The sequence below is a fragment of the Protomyctophum bolini genome, assembly GCF_963924005.1.
Source record: "Protomyctophum bolini genome assembly, chromosome: 16".
Taxonomy (NCBI): domain Eukaryota; kingdom Metazoa; phylum Chordata; class Actinopteri; order Myctophiformes; family Myctophidae; genus Protomyctophum; species Protomyctophum bolini.
The window spans coordinates 23,257,748-23,280,388 of record NC_137877.1 but is presented as its reverse complement, the minus strand read 5'-3'; the positions used below and the strand labels follow the sequence as shown (position 1 = coordinate 23,280,388).

Sequence of the window (22,641 nt, the reverse complement as noted above, 5' to 3'; positions counted from 1 at the left end):
CACCTCAAAATAACTGAAAATAGCTGATCTACAAGCTCACAACACGTCGCATTGTGACATGTTGTGAACTTGTAGATCAGCTATTTCCTATGCACGCCATGCTTCCATAGAAGACGTGCTAATCCTACAGAATCCAAATAACTGAAATCCCCACTACACTCTGTTGTGCCGTTAGTTGTAGAAAGCCAGCATTGTCATTCATGAATAGCTTATATTTAATGAAGACCGAATGCAGTTGCCTGAAAGTAAATTCCACTTGCCCAAACATTTATTTACCGTACTTGCCATGGGTCAGGCAAACGTTAATGTGAACACTCTTGGCATATGAAGACCCACTAGATATTAGGGATGCAACGGTTCTCTGTTAAATGCTGAAGTTCACAACTTCACATCCATGGTTCAATACACCCCTGTGAATTGCAGATCTTAGGTTTTGCAATTACATTCCACTTTACTACTTTACACATGTCTCACTGCTGCAAGTGAATCCAACAGAAACAGAAAAAGCTGATCTACAAGCATAATGACACGTTGTGAGCTTGTAGATCATCTATTCCCCGGCAAACACCATGTGTATATAAATTAGCCTATTGCTTTGACATGACGTCTTGCCGCTGCACTCGCAATAGCGTGAGCTTGTTGCCTCGGTCAAAGTTGTGTTTCTCCAACACAACAGATCAAACAAAGTACTCCATGACAGCAGAGTGGGACAACACTTGTAAAAGCACATGTTCTGTCATTTATCCTTACAGAGATTTTAAAAAAGCACAAAACTAATTTTATTTCTCTAAACTGATATTGTTCTTTCCCTCCTGCATGGTGATGTCAGTGACAAGGTTTTGTTTTCTCCCTTGAAATAATAACTAAATGCAAATTTTGTCATACTGGAAATATGTCTAAATGGAAAAACCTTTAAAAACATGAAACTGTACTGAAACCGAACTGAAACCATGACCAAAAAACCAACGTACGAACCGTGGGTTAACTGAACCCTTGCATGCCTATTAGGTATTAGGCACCACGATCCATCCTTGTTGACCTGCCACAGAATGTCAGAAAGCAGTCTTCCAAGAAAGTGTCACGACTCACGATTGATCTACACTTGCACTGCCATACTTGTAAAGGCTCCCAAGGCAGTATGACATCAATTAACTTCAGAGAGATCACCACTCGCTTCACTTAAGACACTGCGCGCTAGCCGACGATCGGGCGGAACCGATGTGATTGCAATGCGTGAGAAGTTCAACAGGCAAGTATACCATGCAGAACAGAAGCGTGTGTACGACGGTTTTGTAGTTTACTATTTTTACGACCAACCCCATTAGTCGTGCCGTCATGGCAGCAGTGTACAATGTGACCATTGCCAAGATGCGGGGCCCTCCTGCCGGCCCTCTCGAACGCTTGCCTGCAGTCTGTAGCGCGAAGCGTTAGCCACACCGTCGCAGGGAACCGTTACACATGCTGCTAAGGGGGACATCTGTCACCACCAGGCTCCAGTGCAGGGCCCGCCAACTGTGGCTCTGTAATTAACCAGCGCTGATGAACGCCTCAAGAGAGAGAAAGTCAATTCACGTGGCGTGGCCTACTGCTGCCTGGAAGAGATGAAGGATGACAACTTTTTTTTGGTAATCTTCTAAGACCATCTGTTTCCCCCCAGCACTCAGTGTTTGTATATTTACTGTTGATGATAGAGAGACGTACCGATACCATTTTTGTTCTTCCCAACCCCGATTCTGATACCCACAACTTGGGTATTGATCCGATTCCAGTGTGTAATTTAAACACATCTAGGACAGTGGTTTTCAAAGTGAGGACGAGGGACTCTCAGCTCCTCTAATTTAAAAAAGGTTTGCAAACCACTGATCTAGGAATAAACAAAAAATGCCATAACTAATTGTTAAAGTGAAGCTATACGTTAGTAAAATAATAATGTGAAAAGTAAAGTAACAGTATAAAATAGTCATGCAACGGTGAAACTGAACCATTCAAAACTATTACTGTAAATGAAAACATTGTGTCATAAATAAATGACATGGTATCGGATTGGCACATATGGCATACTTGCTATTACCAGCATCCTAGGCAGTATTGGCAGCTTTTCCGATACTGGTATCAATAAAACTCTATTTGATAATGTTTTTCTTTCATTCTCTCCCCATTTAAGTCATTGCCAATTCCCCCCATATGGCCTATAAAAGTCTGCTTCACTGCCAAGCCCTACTTGTTGGGTCTTAGAGGGGGCGGAGAGTAGGGACGTAATCGTATGACATTCCACAGCATGGTACGTTATCTACCAAAAAAATACTTATGTGGTAGTACACTACTACACTCCCCTTTTAATTAAATGTACTATGGGCCCATGGAAATACAAATCAAAACAGTTATTTTACTTAGAAAAATATTGCTTTTTTGAACTATTAGGAGTGGTTGAGATTTAGGGTTGCGGTGGTGTGAAGATTTTCCAGATCAATGAATAAAGCCATATTAACTTAACCAACGTTGTGAACAAGTAGGTGTCCTACTCAACACTCCAACACTACCATTGGGTTATACAAGTAGACAAAAATATAGCCAATCACAGCCCTATTACCCTAAGCAGCCATGATGTAAGAAACAGGAAATAAACAGCAAGTTGGTTGAGAGTAAATCGTGTAATCTCATCTACTGCAGCTGGTTGTTAAGTAAATAAAGCAAACATACTCCTGCTCGTACAAAAAAGCTGTTGTCAAGTAAACATTAAGAGCCTTCTTTCTACCTCTACTGTCATTACATAGTAAGTCAAATGACTCCGTTGTGACTTGTGCTGTGAGCAGCAGAATAATAGACAGACTAGTAGTCAATATAACTATAATGATAATATTACAAATTATTTACAAGTATAATAATATATAATACAACCATACTGAGATTGTGACTAAATGACAACTGTTGGTCCACCCTGAAAATATCCTTATTGTTAACTACAGCTGCGTTCATACGGGAAGATGCAAAGATACTTAATTAATTAATTTCCAATGGAAGCCAGCAACATGAAGATACAAAGATGCATCTGACGCTTGTACAGTAGCTGCTTTTGCATCTGCCCATGTAAACGCAGCATTAGTGCTTTTGATGTCCCTTTATGGTGAATGTTCAGCTCATTAAAAACAGGAAATGTCAGCAGCCCAGCACTGTTGGAAATTGCATTCAGGTACTTTCTTATTCAGATAGACATGGGCAGCACCAACTATTTTATTCAGATAGACATGGGGCAGTATTATCTTGTTCAGATAGACATGAAGCACTAACAATCCAATTCAGATAGACACGGGAAGCACTAACTATCTTATTCATGGGCAGCACTAGGGCGGCAGTGGGGGTAGAGTGGTCGGTGGCCGGATGGGAACCGCGAGGTTCCCAGTTCGATCACGGGCTCCTTCCCAGGCTCCCCTAGAGTTAGTGTCGAAGTGTCCTAGAGCAAGACTCTGAACCCCTAATTGTTACAGATGTGCAGGTTGGTGCCTTGCTTGGTTTCCTCCACCATTGTGTGTGTGTGTGTGTGTGTGTGTGTGTGTGTGTGTGTGTGTGTGTGTGTGAGAGACACGTGCGTGCGTCTGGGTGATGAATGCAATACACACTATGTAAAGGGCTTTGGATAAAAGCGCGCTATATAAATGTATCATTTACCACTAACTATCTTATTCAGATAGACAAAAATACTGACTGACCGAGAACAACCTCCCCTGCTAGCTTCCCACCCTCAAACCCAGCCAACTGTGATCGTTGGAGCAGCCAGCCATGCCGGAGGCCCACCCGGATGCCCCTAATAATCATAATGATGATATTGAACCTGCATTGTGGATAGAATGCTGTGGATACAATGCTGTAGTTATACCCCCCCCCCAAAAAAAATATATATATATATAATATATAGTTAATCATAATATAGGTTCTGAAGATGTTGATATATTCTTTCACATACATTGCAGGGCTGCAGAGGAACCCACTGCATCGGTCGGCACTGTGATTTATTGGCTCTTGTGTCTGATAAGAGGGTAATGGGATAGCGGTCCCATTCAGCCCGCTGAATCTCCTACTCAGCATAATCACAGCATGGGAAGGCGGGGGGGGGTTGGGGTTCTGTAGGGTCCTTTACTGTGAAGTTAGCTACACTATACTGCAGCACAGCCCTTTGAGCCAAATTCGTCCTAAAATGGATGAGACGTCAATGCTATGACGACATGTTGGGCTCACTGCTGCACTCGAGTTACTGGGTGAAGTTGTGCTGAATTGTAGCGATACTGTGACATGCAAGAAGACAGCAGTAATAAGTCAAAGTGTGTGATGCTTTTCCTTCTCCTGTTGTGCATGTAGTTTGGCCACTTCTCCACAGCAAACGGCATTGTTAAATGGGATTGTATGGTTCCACTGGGTATAAAGGCTAGAGGCCGACATCATCTAAAGCTGGGGAGGCTCAATGAGCAGGTGTCATGACTCAGATCGCCTCATCTTCAGCCCAGTCATCTAAACCACACATCACGTGACTACAGCAACATAGGAAACTTCACACTGGAGCAAAGTCCTCAACTCTCAAACACGGAAAAAAACAACAGAACAAACAAAATCATTTCTCTCTTTTTTTAAACGGGCTAATCCTAGGCTTATATAAACACCAAGGAGAGGGATCTTGAATATAAAGTACGAAACCCTCGCCTGCAGGCACCGTATGGGTTTTGAAGAAACAACAATATAAGCTGTTTTTTGTGGTTAGCCCCAACAAAACCTCAAGTGGTTCCTCTGACCGACAAAAACAGACTCATTCAGTCAAAGGATGTGGCGGGTGTGGTTTGACAATAACGCTTCTGCAAAGAAGCCGTGAGTCGATGTACCAACTGTGTCTCTCACACACACACACACACACACACACACACACACACACTACGCATGCAAGGTGCAAGCCTGTAGATTATTTTCTGTAAAGTTTGGGGTAGAGGGGGAAAAAAAGAGCAGACCAAGTACAGAGTGAAAATTTACACAAGATAGTCTATGAAATGAAGCCATCTATAGTCTATAACAGGCGTGCACACACTTTTTTACTTGAGAGCTGAATTCAAAATGACCAGCTCAACAAGATCTACCCACCGAAAAGAATATTGAGAGGGCTTTGGAATAGCGGCACTGGCATTACATAAATAAGACAAATGCACTCGAAATGGGAAATAGAGGGGGAGAAATGGAATGTATAGGGGTTTTTTTGTATTTAATTTGTAATGCTACCGATGCTACCGACTAAATATTGCATTGTGGGTTTGAGCTAGACAGGCCCTTATTGATGTCAATCAAGTCACCTTAATTCAAGTGGCATATGCCAAAAATAGTTTTTATTATTATATTTAAATATTCTTTAGGGGCATGTTGTGATCTACCTGCACAGCCTGGTCTATAGTATAGTAGAGGTTCCTGACCGCTGCTGTAGGGTATACAGACCGGACCAGACAACACTACAAAACAGAACAATCACCATCTCTATTTGGTTTAAATAGGTGGAAGAATAGACTTCTAACTGGAGCTAAAGCGAAACATTTAGTTTGGAGCCTTGAACTTGCATTTCAGAGAAAACAGCCATTAACTGTGCCTGATGTCCAAACTAAGCACTTTTTGAAATAAACCTTATATTCTTCATCCGAGGCTACTTCAAGTCATTGTTTGGAATAGTACAAGGAGATATTTTGAGAGCACACACAGGAGGGAGAAAATAGAACCACCTGCCTTAGGTTAGCAGCAGGCAAATAGGCAGACAGCCAGATTAGAAGAAGAAACACCAGGTTTTCATTCCTCCCATGTCTAACAAGGGGCCAGGGTTGTACAGGGGACGTACAGTGACATTTGTGCTGACAATCAATTATGAATGAGTCAAAAGTGCCAGCCAAACATGGAACGCTGTGAGCCTCGGGGCCAGAGATGTGGAAACTGGTCACGCAGGTCGAGTGAGGAGCTGGCGCCAAGATGGGGAGGGGGGGGCAGCTGCTGCAACATACTAACAATGCTTGTTCACGTGCCAACCAAGAATGCCAGTGCTTCAGGAGATGCTCACATTCTATCCATCTATGCCATGTTGCCACAGTCTGATTTGACCCATGGGGGGTGAAAAAGATGGGGCAGTAGGGGGCTTTTCAGTAGCATGGGCCTTTCCAACTTCTGTGACTCAGGTCACAGAAGTTCCTTTTCTCTCCCTGTTCCCCTTTTGTCAGCTTCAATGAAGTTTCACATCACCACATGGTGCCTTTGAACTTGTGCTATTAATAAGTTGAGCTGGTCCTAGGAGATTCCCAGTAGTGCACTACTGAGGAGATACTGTACAGTTAATTAGATTAATGCAGTGACAGAAAATACCCGGAATAAGATTACGGTACGTACAGGAATCACACCAGTAAACCATCTTTGTTTTGTTTGTTTTTTATCTTAGAGGCTAACGAAAGCCCCACTATAAAACCACCTAAAAGGCATAGCAATGTACACCACAGGTAAAAGAATAGCAGTTGTGCCCATGGCTAAACCGCTTGTTTGGAGCTCATTTAAATCTCTCTCCTACATTCATTTTTCTACAGCGGCCCAGCAAGTCTCTCTGGTCTAAAATAACCACTTTGTCGCTGTCGGGCAGAAACCATATTTCATTTTTGTATGCTCATAAATGCAATGCCCTTTGTCGAAATTAAAATTCATGTTGTGCAAAAGCAATGGAAATATCCGATCCACAAGTTAGCACAATATGTTGCAACTACTTGTGAATGTACGATTTATTTAAAGATTTGATAATAATACAATTACAACCATGCCGAGATTGTAACTACCATGAATGACAACTGCTTGTCCGCCCTCAGTACCTTAAGACTTAAGACAATATCGACTTTAAGCAACGATGGCTACGGCTGTCGGATACAGCAACCGTAAATGGATCAGTGCTCGATACATAAACCATGTTTATTGAAATGATAGCTGTCATACATTTACACCGATTGCTCCATCACCTCTCTTATGCTGTGTAATGTGTTGGCATGCTCTGAATGAAGAAATAACACTACCATATTATTATTATGTCATATTAACCATGTTTATTAAAACGGTTTTAGAATAACAGATTGCTCCAGCACCTTCCTCTTTCCACTGCTGATCATGTCCAGCGCATGTAAGAATTAAGCAATATCGGCAAGTTAGCTGACGCGCGACGTGGTGTTTTAAAAAAAAAATGAAGTTTGACACATGCTGCATAGACGCGTCACCATGGGAACCAATGTCGCCGAAGGCGATTTTGACTGCGACGGCGTCAGAGCAGCCGTACTTCCGCATAGCGTTGCCGTCCTGAAACAGTCTTTGCTTAAAGTCCCTAATATCTTTATAGTACAGTTAGTGCTTGGTGTGAATGATGGTCAGCTTAGCGCATTTAAAAAGAAAAGAAAATCTAAAGTTTTGCCTATAATGATTGACATGCCCAAAACAGTGACGACAGTGGTTAAGTATGTAGTAGGTTTCATAAATATTTAAACAACTAAAGTATTAACACTACCATAAAGACCTTGTGACCAAATAATAATTACATGGATATATTTAAACATTTCCTTGTAAGTAATTTGGACATGAAACGTCTGACTGGACCCTTTCCAGTTTGCCTATAGGGCAAAGAGGGGGACAGAGGATGCTGTGGCATGCCTCCTTCATTCCCTTCTCCAACATCTGGACTCATCTTCGGACAATTTTGCCACTATTCTTTTTATTGATTTCAGTTCTGCTTTCAACACTATTCAACGCCATCACATGATCAAGAAACTGCACCTCCTCAACATCCCTCCACTCCTCATACACTGGACTCACAACTTCCTGAGTAACAGACCACAAGCAGTTAAAGTAGGTACATCATTCTCATCAACTGTTATCACCAACACAGGGCCCCCCCCAAGGCTGTGTCCTCAGTCCTTTCCTCTACACACTATACAGAAATGACTGTATTAGCACCTCACCCAACAACATCACATACTTTAAATACTCTGATGATACTGCTATTCTCGGACTGCTCCATGACAATAACTTTATTACGGTCTATCAGAACACCATCTCTCATTTTACACAGTGGTGCACTGAAAACTATTTAGAGTTGAATGTGGACAAAACAAAAGGACTGGTCATTGAAACAACCCACACTGGACTTAACCCACTCCTCATTAATGGTGAGACAGTAGAACAGGTTGCCAGTTTCACATATCTTGGACTCACACTGGACAATAGACTTAGGTTTGATCAACATATTATATCTATCCAGTCATGTTTTCAGCAAAGACTTCATGTAATCCGCAAGCTAAGATCATTATCTGTTGCTCCTCATCTTCTATTATTATTGTACAAAAGCATTATTCAACCTGTTCTGTTGTACTGTTCCGCATGTTTTTACAACATACTGCCCATGCCCAACAGAAACAAACTTTTCAGTATTACCTGTATTGCTTCCAAGATTATCGGACTTCCCACACCAACACTTTCTGATATGAACAATAATGCCATCACACGGCTAGCACTCTCAATATCACGTGACACTGATCATCCCCTGTATCGCTTCTTCAACCTCATGCCATCAGGACAAAGATACAGAACCTTACCCTGGAAAACGGTTTGTTTCAGTGTTTTCAGAGTTTTGTCCCCTCAGCCATCACGGCATTAAACAAACTGCCCCGCCAATAGGATGGTTCTGTACACTCATGTTTTCGTTTGTCTTGGTGTTGTGTTTTTCTGTACTATGTGTTGTTTTTGTTGTTGGTGTTGAACAGACCTGTGAAGATGAATATCCTTCTGGGACAATAAAGATTATTATTATTCCTTTTTTAGGCAGCACAAAAAGCTATAGTACTAGTAGTGTCTAACATGCACTGAAATAGCACTGGAACGGCATACGCTGTGGAGTCCATTCAATTGTCTATTCTAAAAAGAAAAGTAACTGCTCCACTGCACGGAAGCTTTGGATGAAGAAAATTATTTTAGGGAGGAATTAATTTACTAATTGCCCCTCGGTGCGGATAAATCCGGGGGATTAGTTCCAGAGACACAAGTCGCCATTATCAGGATTACACAGAATCTGCCGGAATTACTGTCACATCCACGCATAGGAGATGAGGAGGAGGAGGAGAAACCAGAAGAAGATGCGCATCAAGCCAGGTCTCTGAGCTACTGTATGATTACATAGATCTGGGGCAGTGAATTAAGTTGGACAAATTGACCCGTCCCGGGTGCATCACACAGATCATGACCCCACCCAGCTTTAATCACTGTACTGAGTACTGACCTGGGCTGGGGTCAGTGGGGTGACAGTTGACTTGGAGGTGAAAAGTGCTGAGGTGGCATTTCCCTTGTGTTCATTCATTCAACAATAGTAGGCCAAACTACCACCAGTTAAAAATATGAAATAATAATAATAATGAATATATATAATATAATATAGTGAAATAAGGCCAGTGCAGGTCCACTCCATTTGGTCTCAATTTAATTTGGCTTGATATGAAAAGGGTTGCAAACCACTGTTATATTACCCTTCTGCCTTCTGGCAGTTATCTGCGTCGAGGTGTCCCTGAGCAAAACCTAATAGCTGCTCCGACCCTATGCTCAAGTCTGATCACTTGGGCAGCTATGAGTTGGGTGAAGCCTAATCAAATAATAGGTCTAAAAATACAAATGCAAAACAAAAATACATTACCGGTGTTAACACGTGCACAACAACAGTCAGTAGGCAACTCAGGGTTTGGGCTAGCGGCCTTCACATCTAGCCTCGCATAGCCAGCCTTTGAAATGCATATTGTGCCAGGCAGATTGAGTCCGGTGTCGCTAAATTGTGGGCATATTTCGCAGACCAGCAGTAGTGAAGGACCAACCAGGGCCCAGTATGCAAATATAGGCTTACCAGGCTATAACCAACCAGGGCCCATGTGTGTGACGTGGTTGTAGGTCTAATGTACCAATAGAGTCTGTTTGAATCTTTTTGTAACCGCCCCTTGGATCAAATCAAAACACTGAGGGGCCCAGACTAATATCCACGCAGTGAGATTAGTATGGCTACGCGACGCTACCTCACATCTAGAGTTCAGATACAGAGATCACCATATATGGGCACAAAAGTGACACCGAAAGACAAGTACAATGTACAACGGGTACTCTGACAAAGCCCCCCCCGACACTATGACTCAGACATACCGGTTATGAAAGAATGGTATAGTTAATGTATACTCATATGACAATGTGTATTGCATCGAAAATAGCAGATCTACAAGCTCACCACATGTATCGCTATGTATGTGTATATCTGCTATTTGTATTTTCAGGTTTAGGATTCAGTTTAGGTCGAAAGATCAGGTCATACTGGGTAATTTACTTTTATTTTTACTGTGCCACTTGACCCCCCCAGGAGTGCGTGTGATGACTGAAGCCTAGTAATGTTTGCACAAAGTTCAATGCAACGTTAGCCTGGAGGGACAAGTGCTCTGTGACTGGCTAGTCCATTGCTAGGTGCCAACCACTCAACCAATCCATCATCTCTCTCATCCCATAGCCTGACAATTAACATTGCATAGCCTAGAGGGATGGGTTTTCTGTGATTGGCTAATCTGGGCCGACTAATCCTGCAACTCTGGTCCCCCTCTGTGGCCCCCACGATCAACCAATCCATTAACTGCAATCATCTAACTCTGTGATTCCCAAAATCAATCAATCCTATAACAGTTGTCGGCAAGAATCACTAGGGTTTGTACCAAAAAACAGAAAGGTATTGCCTACCTACCAAACTGGTCAGGCTACTACTTGGCCTTACTCCCCAAACCCACCTTACCCCTGCCCATTTTGACAGGCTTAGGGTTGACGACAGTGTTCAGCATCTTACAATGGTCCACAATATTTCGCTACACCACCAAGATACCCATGTACCCGTCTAAATATGTCCTTAATGTCAACGAGGTTTACACCCACAAACAAAACTAAACTAAATTAATTTTGCTCCTATGCCACCAAAATGTGGAAGGCCATGAAGACATGTGAATACCTTGACTCCTTCAAAACCACTCTCAAAGGGCACCTACGGACGGCTGCAATTCGAAACTGGCCCCTGTAATTTCGGAATCCCCCCCACCCCCTTCGCCCTTATGTTTCTTTTCCCTTTTTACCTCCTTACATGATTTCCTGTTGTTGTTGCATAGAAGTGTGTATTTGTAAGTCTGTAAATGTTATCAATTGAAAAGGGTGGACTCTGTTGTGTCATCAGTGTGTACTAACAAAACGACGGAATAAATGCAAGATTTTCAAGTAACTTTACACTGACAAATAAAATAGTAGTATAGGCAGGACGACAAAGAATCTTTGGCATGATGCACAATGTTGGACTACTGGGGAAACTCCATAAAGTAACACTGTACTGGATTTGCACCTCTTTACTGTCTCCAACATTCACACATTGTGACTCGTTGTCACATAGATTTGCTACTCTTTGCAAGCGACACCATCTGACGATCATACAGAGTATTGCCAGCCAGTAGGCCTAGGCAATCAAAAATAAATAGAAACCGATATTTAGAACCAATAACTGACTTATAATCAAATACAACTTTTTTCTAATATATATTTTTTTCTTATATCAATTCTAATAATATTTTAATAATTATCTGAATAATCACTAAACCAGCACGACACGTTGTGAGCCTGTAGATCTGCTATTTTCATTATGGAAACATAATCTTTAATTAATCGTAATTGAGGGAAATATGTGAAATGGCCATGGTTTGACTTTGTACAGATGCTTTGTTAAATTTGACGTGTTCTACTTGAAAGACTTCCTCTGTGCTGGAAGTCCTTCAAATGAAATGCAGCCACAGAGTTTAGACCATTAGCAGTATGATGATGATATCATTTTAACCACGTTTAATCTAACCAGCCTACACGGTAGCCTACCTACATGCTGCTGTTAGAGCAAGGGAACTGTTGATTACTAGTGGCTGCATCATTGTGAAGCTTCCGTTACCAGAAACATCCGACTTGGAACTAACTGACAGTGCTGAAATCTGTGTTGTGATTGGTCTGGACCTATAGGAACTGGTAACATCCTGGCACCGAGATCCGGTACCCAACCGTACGACGTCTACTGGAAAGGGGTAAGGAGTCAATCGCCGATACATATTTGCAGCCGTTTAAAAAACCTGTACATACTTGCAGGTTTTGCCAGCTCATCAAGCCTGTTGAGTGTAGACTCCTCTGAGTATCCCGTGTGATAGTGCAGCAAGGGGATTAAGTGTGTGTGTGAGGGGGAGGGGGGGGGGGGGAGACTTTGTGAAAATGCCAAAAAGGGAGCATGACACTTTCTCCTGTATACTACCCCTGCAGGGGTGGAATGGGCACTCCCCAAAGGACATGAGAAGAGAACACTTAAATATATCCCACATTTGTTTACTGAAGGCCCCTGGTGTATAACTTCAGCCACATATCAAATTCCTGCATGTGAAGCATCTAATGGCCTTGGGTAACATCGGGTGACCTCTTAATACCCTGCAGAGGTGTGTTTGGTACAGTGAGAATGAAAACCCATACTACAGGCCAGGCCAGGCCAGGGCCAGTGGAGACTAAAGCAAGAGTTGCAAGCACAACGCAACCCTATGCTGACATAACAAGAGAAATGAAGAGAGGCAGGCCACAAATAACCTTCTTTTTGTCCTAAATCTAACTAGCCAAAGCAGATTTCAGCACAAGCACAACAAACTAGCTATAAAAAAGTGAATGGGTATAAATTAAATGTTTGTCTTAATTTCAGGTTCCAGCAATCAGGGTTCAATAACCTGTTCAATAATATGGCTCAACTTATGCCATTCAGGACGGGAACCACTTTTGGTGTTTTACTCCTTCAGGACGGGAACCCCTTATGGGGTTCTTGTTGCCATGTAGTATATTAGCAGCATAACATTTGTCATTTTTAAATTAGCCTCTGTACCCAGGCTTTTATTTCCGTTAGCTACGGCTCTGATTTGTGAACCAATATTTCTCCAGTGCTTGCTCCAAGCATGCCCACCCCTATAGACCAGAAAGCACTCTGGCTGGGCCAGGCTATTTTTGAATTAATATTGGAAAATGTTCAGAAAACTTAGTTCAGTATTTAGAGTTGGCCTCAGTCCGAAAGCAATGCTTGCCCCTGTAGTGTAGCAGCCACATTAGCATGCATGCAAAAAGGACTGCCTAGTTAGGTTATCTAGTAGTGCAACTGCAAATACAGGCTCGTTCCCGTTATCAGACATTTGCATGTGGCGTTGGTTTGCTGTGATTGGGAGCTTTGAATTGTACCTCTGGGGACGATGACTGTGGAAAACCCAGTCCAGCTTGTAGTCTACATAAAATGTTACATAAAAGAGCTCTTTCTGGGTAAAGAGAGCCTTGGCGTTATTCCTCCACATCATTGTTGGGGCAGGGAGGAGGGCCGGAGCGATAAAGCTGCATAACTGGAGCAGAGCGAGACCCTGCTGGACATTCCAGCCAGGATTAGGAGTTCTGACTTCATCTCTTTACAGAATGAATAGGCCTGCAGTCTTTGTGTCCGCACAGCGAGCATTAAAAACACAAGGTCAAGAATGGGTACCGTTGTTAGCAAGTGAAAGTGAGACAGTTTAAGCCCAACAAGGTTGTATCAATGAATCCAACTCTGAGATGATACATTGAGGATAGTGTGTGTGTGTGTGTGTGTGTGTGTGTGTGTGTGTGTGTGTACTGTGTGTGCGCGCGCGTGTGTGCGTGTGACATGAGGACAATCTCTCTGAAACACACATTAAACATTTGATTGCACAAGAACATTGTTTCAATTTACTAATATAAATTTATTTGGCTTTATTGCAAATTAGAGAACTCACTCAGGCTTCTCAAAACTATTCCAAATGGGGGCGCCCGCTAACCTAGCGGTCCAGGCGCATGCACATATAAGCTCTGGCATGACAGTGCGTCACGTGCTCGAGTTCCGTTCATGTCCATGACGACCTTTGCTGCGTGTCTCCCCCTCTCTTTCCTGTCCATCTTCACTTCAACTATCAGGATATTGTAAATATTTCCCTAATTTTTGACTAGTGGGGGTGGACCAGTTACAAGCCCTTGTGGGTTGCCCCTCCAATGCTAGAGAAGTTCACATAGTCCAGTATGGTCATTCAGTTAAATGTCCTCCGTCCCCTTTCTTAAAGGCTCATACATAGTCTGGATTTTCGGTGGTTAGGTGACCACCGAACTACAACATGACGTCACGAGCCGCGGTGAAGAGCAAACCACCGCCACCGCTCCAGCCCTTCTCTCTGTTTTTACTCAACACCGCTCAACGTTATTTCAGCTCCGGTAGTCCACTCACCACCGGAGTGGTGGTCACCTCACCACCGAAAATCCAGACTATGAATAGGCCTTAACAGTTCACCTCTCGACTCCCTTGTGAATTGAACAGGGAAACTCAATACATATTGCACTTCCATGGGCATCCAACTGTAGTCTTGACCAAGACCGTAGTGCCTTAACTACTCAGCACTCTACTACACAGATGAACACAATGTTCTCAGGTGGGTGGGGGTGAGTGCAAGGCAAACCGGGGAACAAGATGGAAATAAACAACGGTGCATATGTGATTTTTAAATGCGATGCCTTTAAAACAGTGAGCAATGTCAGCTCCAACCGTTTGACATAAATTATTCATGCAATCATGGTGCTATGGCCCTGCAACACTATCTTGGTGGCTGAAATCCACCTCTGCACTGCAAAACAGAAAGGGGGGGAAGATGCCAAAACAATAGGGGGGGGGATATGTGATTCTTTGACTTAAAGTCAATGTATTCGAATAGTTAGGAAGGAATGGTAAACTCATAAGTAAACTAAAAACATAAACAAATCTCTTTGAAGCGGTTAATACTGAGCAAGCCACTTTCAAAGCACATATTCTAGAAACGTGATAACGATCACACAAAAAACCAACCAGACAACAACTTCTTCTGAACTACTGCGAGGCTCTGGCATATTTGTTGTGGCAACTCTTGAGCATGCTGGGAAGTAACTGGGATTGCGGTACTGTTGACAGGAAGGCCCAGGTCCGCTGCCGGTCAAGCGGCACATTTGAACAACATAACCCGTAACCTGACAGATAGGGGTAGGGGACCACTGCTGCACAAAAACAACTCTCAGGAAACTCTGTGACCGAGAGATGAGGGCTGCGTGTTTGGTGGTATGCGATACTGAGAGGCAGTCAAATGTCCATCACAGGGCCATTAATGAATCATGTCCAGGCAGGTAGGATTATATTTGGCAGCATGCTTGGAGCAGGAACTCTATGTAAACAATGTGATGCGCAGTGGTCCACATACACCTGGCAAGGGGTAGGTTGAGTAAAGGTGAATGAGGGAGAGGGGAGATCGTGCCTAATATAGCAAAAAGATTCATCGTTAAGGGGGCCTCTGGGTGATTTTCCTTTTAACAGGTTTGATATTAAAGAGGTTTCTTTTGCAAGTCAGGGGTACACCATCACGAAGGATGCTATTTATCACCTAATTTGAACACGGCACCCGTGGTAATGAGGAATACACATTCTAATTGTGCTCTTCTGAGGGTTCCTCTTGTGAGAGCCACTAGAGGTAATGTGATAATTGTTTGTATAGAGCCTGCTTAAAATGCAGAGGCAGGGCTCGAAATAGCGACCATTTTGGTCGCAAATGCGCCTGAATTTTAATCTGTGCGATCTCAAAATATAACTGGGCGCACCAGTGCTACTGCATATAATTACTGTAGTGCGACCAAAACGATCGCGACCGAAAGTGTCGCGGGCCGGTTCCCTCCCGCGAGATGATTTAAACTTGTAGAGCATAAAGATCTGAGCATGTAAAAAAAAAAGTAAGTTCCTAGTCCATTCCTGTCCAGAGTTATGATTGTTTAAAGAAATATCTCCTTGGCTTCTTCTACTTCCTCTAACCTCCCGTCAGTCCGTGGACTGATTGGGTGATCAACATCAGCTGGACCTGAGGTCCTCAGCTGTGAGAGACAACAAAAGGGCTCAATTGAATGGAATGTGTGGAGTCACACACACACACATTTATGACGTTATGAAAATAACTTCTCATAAATATATACAGTAGGCCTATATATATATATATATATATATATATATATATTTTTTTTTACTTCAATCAAAAAGCAGGCCTACATAAAACAAAGGGTTTTGTAGCCATTTACAAATTCAGAAATTATAGCAGAGACAGTATTTAGAATTTAATTATATTTTCAACTGGTTTATTGCCACAAAAATAGCATCTCATACCAACTGGCTTGTAGGCCAGTGGTTCCCAAAGTGGGGTCCGGGGATCCCTAGGGGTCCTCGGTTAAATGATAGTTAGGAACCAAATGGACCCTTATGGGTCTGAAACTCTGAGAGTGTACTACATACTATGGGTAAACCAATTTCACTGTACATTTGTACACTCAGTTAAATTAACTTTGATTTTATGGGTCCCAGAGATAGAAATGGGGAACGGTAGCCTAATTCAGGTCAAACTGGGGGTCCTTGAAATGTAAATAACTGAAAATCACTGCTAGAGCCGTAAAAATCTTCTCATATGGGGGTCCCTGGCATATATTTTCAAATGGGGGTCCGTGGGCTAATGAGTGTCAATTTGAGGGTGCTTGACATGAAAAATGTTGGGAACCACTGCTGTAGGCTACAAGTGTAATAATAATGAATGTAAAAAATCGATTACATATTGGTGCTCGTAAAATTTTGGTGGGTGCTCCTAATTTTTTTCTGGTGCTCCTTCATTCTGAATTTGGGAGCACCAGTGCTACCAAGTAAAAAAGTTAATTTCGAGCCCTGAGAGGGTACCGACAAGGGCGGGATTGTGGTCATTTGTTGCACAGTTTGGGAGGGAAATTAACATGTGAGAAGCAGCAAGGGGGCCAGCAAGTGAAATTGGATTTTGGGTTAAAGAAACCCAGGTGGTCATGGCCTTTCAGTATAAAACAACCTGTCCCATTTTCCATGGCCTGGTTTGAACTATTTTGGCTCATCTCTTGGTTGATAGGGTCTGCCTCCCGGTGCTCCCTTTGCATTAACTTGAAAGTATTGGGCCACCCCCACTGCTGGAAAGACTGATAGTGATAGGTGTAAAGTAAGAATTTAAATGTACGTATGTGCCACACGAGAACAAATACGCAAGGCCAGGCTTATAAAAGAATTCCATTACAACTGAATCTTACAAGATCTTACAAGATCTCAAAATAAGGATGCAACAGTTGATTATCTTCTGATTAACTGTCATCTCATAAACATGTGAGAAACTGGAAAAAAATTTAAAGTCACGGCACTCCATCAGGTACAGGCTTTAGTTCAACCTAACCCAAACCCCTAACCTAACCACAACCACAAGCACGGAACAGCGCATGTCGGACCTTTGGTGCGTCGGATCTGTGTGTGCAACTGTGCATCCCCACTCCATCTTTAACAAAAACGTATTCTACGTACATAACATGACTGAAAAACAGAAGCGCGTTTTGCACGATTCAAACGACACTGACTTAGTACAGTCAGTGTAAATTAACCATATAAAACAATGTCAAAGAAAATCATCAAAGCATCAGCAATTTGGAGAGGTGGTTAACTATGAACTATTGCAGCGTTTAACTGACTTTTGACAGGTGGACAACTGTAAACAATTGCAGAGTTTAACAGACTTTTGACAGATGGACAACTATAAAGTATAAACTGTTAGAGTTTAAGTGACAGGTGGACAAAGGTCTAAGAGTGACCTATTATTTCAGTTCACCCACATGAATATAGCATTTTAATAAGCATATAAGATCATCAAATATGAGTTAAACTAACACCGTTACCACAGAACCCAGTTGAAAGATAACTGTAGGTCTTGGTACTCACTAAACTGAAAATGGTTCAACGTCACTGCTCTTCTACTGTATTTCAATTTTCAACAAACGCATCACAAACACAAAAAAGACAAATCTGGGGTGCCTAGCAGTCCAGACGCGTACCACATATAGGTGCATGCCTGACATCCTGTTGCGGGTTCGAATCTCAATCCCCGACCACCTTTGCTGCATGTCATTCCCAGTCTCTCGCTCTCCCTGTCTATCTCCACTATGTCCTATCAATAAAGGCTGAAAAGCCCAAAAACAATCTTAAAAGGGGGGGGAGAGAAATCTTTGTTTTAGGGGGGAGATTGTGACACAAGTGGTGTTATTGTCTAATGACCTCCTGCTGGGCTGTAGAAGTGATGATAGAACACCTGAGACACCTCCTGGTCCAGCTGTGACTTTCTGTAATATTAGGCCAGGCAGCCATGCTATGCCGTCTTGCTGTATTTTGGGTGCACTGACTGTAGTGGACATATCTTAGAACTATGCCTAGAAGCATTTTTACAAGATTATTTATTCTTCATCCATCTCTTGCGAGAGACAACATACAGCACAGGTCCCTGCACAGGAGTCCACCTGGAGTCCATTAACTATACACACGTTCCTATTCTAGAGCAGACATTCAGCAAAAAGAGCATATCACGTATTTTCGTCAAACAGAGATTTGGTAGAGGCAAAAAAGGACAGGCCTAGCATAGACCCCTGGGGGAGTTGTTACGGCTGAGATGAAAATTCCATGTTATAGTTCTCATATCCTATCCAGGACACAGGGATGTTGGAATGATAGACGCTGCACCTTACCCTGCATCATCGTAAAATGGACATGTGGGGTTAGAGGGCAATTCTTAATTCTTTAGAGGAGCTTCCGTGAGCGAACAAACAAAGTGGCCCAGGGTATCGCCAATCAGTGAATACATCAACAAAAACTGATATGCTTAAACGGTTTTACACAAGGTACTTTGTTTTCCTTATCTGCTTTTGGCACAATGAATTGAGCAGGTGTTGGCTAGCCTTAGTTTCCATCATCCCTTTGGTAAGAAAGAATGCACACACGTGATCCATCAACACACACACACACACACACACACACACACACACACACACACACACACACAGCGTGGCATGACCTGCCTTCAAACCACTGACATTCACACAGGAAAGGGAGTGTTGTTTGCTTCTCTGACAGAAACAGATGAAAAATATGGTGCATCTTTGTAGGGCTCTCCCGATTATGAAATTTAATTGACGATTTATTGTCGTACAAATAGTTGCGATTAACAATTTTATTGTGTGGCTTTTAGGCCTCAAATACACAAAGAAACGACTGACAATTTTATATAGGCCTATAGATAGATAGATAGATAGATAGATAGATAGATAGATAGATAGATAGATGGAGAGAGATTATAATTTTACTCAATTTGTAACAAAGTAGTGGCAATAGCCAATCTACAAGCTCACAATACGTCACATTGTGTTTTTAGCTTAAATCCACTAGATGAAAGTTTCAAAACACTTTTCTCAACATGGAAACTATTATGATGATTATGCAAAATAATTGCTATTATCTCAAATAATGCGACTATGCCATTATATAACGAATCAACGATTGTGACAAGCCTACATCCTGTCCTTGGTCCTCCAACTTTACTGCCATCGCCAAGAAAGGAATGAGCAAAGACAATGGCCACTGGCTTATTATATTGTGTACGTAACACCAGTCAACATGTGCATCTACCTATGCTGTTTTACCAGGCTGAATGGTATCTTGAGTAAATAGTTGAAAATGTCACATTGACTGTATGTTGCTTCAGTGTAATGCACCAGCAAGGCAGTCACCCGCACAAAGTCCCTGTATGTGCAAACATACATGACAATAAAAATAATTAAGATATTGCACAATATCATACAAATCTATGCTTTGCTTGGGTATTATTTTAGGGGGAAATCTGCCTCAAAATGCCTGCTGTGTGCGCCATGCCATGGTCATTTGAGTGCAAGTAACACAGGACTGAGGAATGTGACAATCTTCCGATCCAGGTCAGAGTCCACACCAGGTAAAGTGCGGATTGATCGAATCTGCTTGGTGGATTGCAACCGAATTTACTCAGTCACTTTGCCTCACACAAGCAATAGGAGTTTTGGTTGTTAATAACTTTCAACTTGGTGTCCTTGTTGTTGGCATATTTTATTCAGAAATGGCCAAATAGCCGATCTACAAGCTCACATAGATGGGTTATATTAGCTTATCACTGACAACGTGATATACTGTTAAATGGCTTGCTTGTTTGGCATTGGGAGACCTTACAAGCATGGTCCCACTAGGACCCGATTGTGGCGCTTTTGCTCTTTGACCCCTTTAGAACCGTGGACTTGTTTTATCCTTGATATTTATTCATACATCAGCACATAATCCGGAGGATTTGCATGCGGAAGCGGCTTGATTAAAGATGCAGGAATTTTGACATGGTGGCATGCAAAGCAAGCGCACAATGCATTAATCATTGCAGTTGCACTGTATGCATTATACAACTGCCCGCTCTAAACCCACATGCACACACGTTACCCGTTTCCGTTTTGCGCATGATAGAGGCCCAGGAATGCATTACACTTGAACGGCCCTGCTTTAGGTTTGGTCGGACATGCTCTGCTGGCGTTCGATAGCAATGGTAGAGAGATATCCCTCTCTCTCTGTCCAAATGTAGGCCTAATGTTTAGGATCGCCGAGGGCTAGAGGGAAAGAGCTGCTTGATTTCCAGCTCTGCATTGGATTTCTTTCTCCCCAGCGTGACAGTGTCAGAGGACCCGAGGCAAGGCGATGGCAACACTGGGGATACTGTGTCGATCTCATATTCATGCATTTGATTCAGTCAAGTTGTATCTGTAACTGTATCAAATGCATGTGGTTCCCACTTGGAATATTCGATTTCATTATTTATTGTGAATTGTGAGTTGCAGCAGTAGCGTGTACAGACAGTTTTTTTGTTTTTCTTCCAACCACACAAAACACACACAACCCACCTGAGGAACAGGAGATGAGAAATACGCCGAACGCCAGTTTGGTCGCTGATCCCATCTTCGATCAAATGACAAATCCTTTATTTTCGATTAAATCCCGAATTGATGATGACTATTGACTCCCTCCAAGGATTTGCGTCCTGCCCCCCTCCAACCAAATCAATCACAACGTATGTGTTTTTATAAGTGACTGGAGCTGCGACGGGCTGCGTTGTTGTTGTAAATAACAAACATCCAGTCGAAGAGTTCTTCTTGGCATGAACAACAGTTTGTTCAGAGAAATAAGTTCAATTAATCAGCATTTGAAACAGTTTGTTTAAAAAAAAATGACATCCAGGGCTCAGATCAGGAGGGGGAATATACACGTGTACTTGCTGGGAGGACTGATGATAACACGACAACAGTGTGACATTATGTGCATTTCGGTTGTTTCAGGCCGCTCAAGATCAAACACCACGGCAATAAAGTACACAATGACATTGTCCAGTTATGCAATTAATTGCATATGACAATCGAGGTCGGTCAGATTGTTGTGGGGTGAAAAATAATGTGACGACAGCCCCCTTTCTTTTCCGTTTCAAAACAGTCTTCTTGTCCGAGGGGACATCATCAACAGCATCAAAGATGTCATTTTAATGTGCATAGATTCGTATGTCCAAAAGGGCTTTAGAAGAAAAGAGGAACATTCACAATTACTACTACGCCTCTCGATGATAGCGGTCAAACCTTGCCTACTACTGCCGTAATGGCTCCAACAACCCCCCCTTCCCGTGTGGAAAACATTTCACTTTTCCCCCTCTCTCTCTCTCCCCGACAATCACGCACCACGCCACGGCTTCGGGTCCGAGCGAATGGAACAGTTGACACCGAAGCACAACCTAAAACCTAAGAGGAGGCCCTCGTCGCCATAGTATATACTGTCAGTTAATCACAGCGTTTTCTCTACATGGAGAGAGAGGGATAGCTGAGGGGAGGGAGAGGGAAAAATCAGTCTACTATTTGCTGGCTGGCGGTGCGATTAAAACGCATGTAATTGTTAATGTAACAAATCAGAGTCCACCACTGCGCCCGGCCTCATGCCAAATTCGCAATAGTCCACCTTTCTTTGAAGAAAGTGTCCAACAAGCCGTTTGCTGGTGTCTTCTTTCCAGGCAGAACCTCCTCAACCACCTCGGACGGATCGAACGAACGGGGACCTAGCTTTAGCTTTTAGCTTAGCTATCCCCGGCTAACTCCGACGCTAGCCCGTCCTCCTCTCCCGAACGCCTGGTTCGGTTCGAGCCGATTCTTCTCCCCTCCTCGGGTAAAAAACGGGATGTGCGGTTGGTCGGCGCGGCCGTATAAAGGTGAGTCGAAAGGCCAAATTACCGGTCCCCCGTCGATTTATTATCCTTTTTAATATAACGTTGTTGGAAGGCTTCCTTCCCTTCTCCGTTTCACGTCGGTATGCACATTCCCCTCTATCTCTCTCCTCCCCTGTGCGAGTGGAGTGGACGCAAGATGGCTGCTACTAGCACAGTGAGATTGTTTTTGTTTTTTTTCTCATCGCCGCCCCCACCACCACCACCACCACCACCACCACACCAGTGTTGCCAGTATTCCGAGAGAAATAAGCAATGAGCTATAAAACAAGCCCTAAAGAAGTGACTATTAATCTATTAATAGACCACATGAGCACTTTTAACCTACATTGGCTATTTGAAA

At 42.8% G+C, this 22,641-nt stretch overlaps 1 protein-coding gene across 2 annotated transcripts in view; it reads right to left on the bottom strand.

Moving 5' to 3' along the window:
- acvr2aa (activin A receptor type 2Aa) overlaps nucleotides 1-22,428 on the bottom strand; it is a 76,592-nt gene extending 54,164 nt beyond the window's left edge. For both annotated transcript variants that reach the window (XM_080785781.1, XM_080785782.1), the window contains exon 1: nucleotides 20,941-22,428. In XM_080785781.1, coding sequence (XP_080641907.1) covers nucleotides 20,941-20,995 — 55 coding nt within the window. In that variant the 5' untranslated portion in view covers nucleotides 20,996-22,428. The remainder of the gene's footprint in view (nucleotides 1-20,940) is intronic.
- Nucleotides 22,429-22,641: the final 213 nt, after the last annotated feature.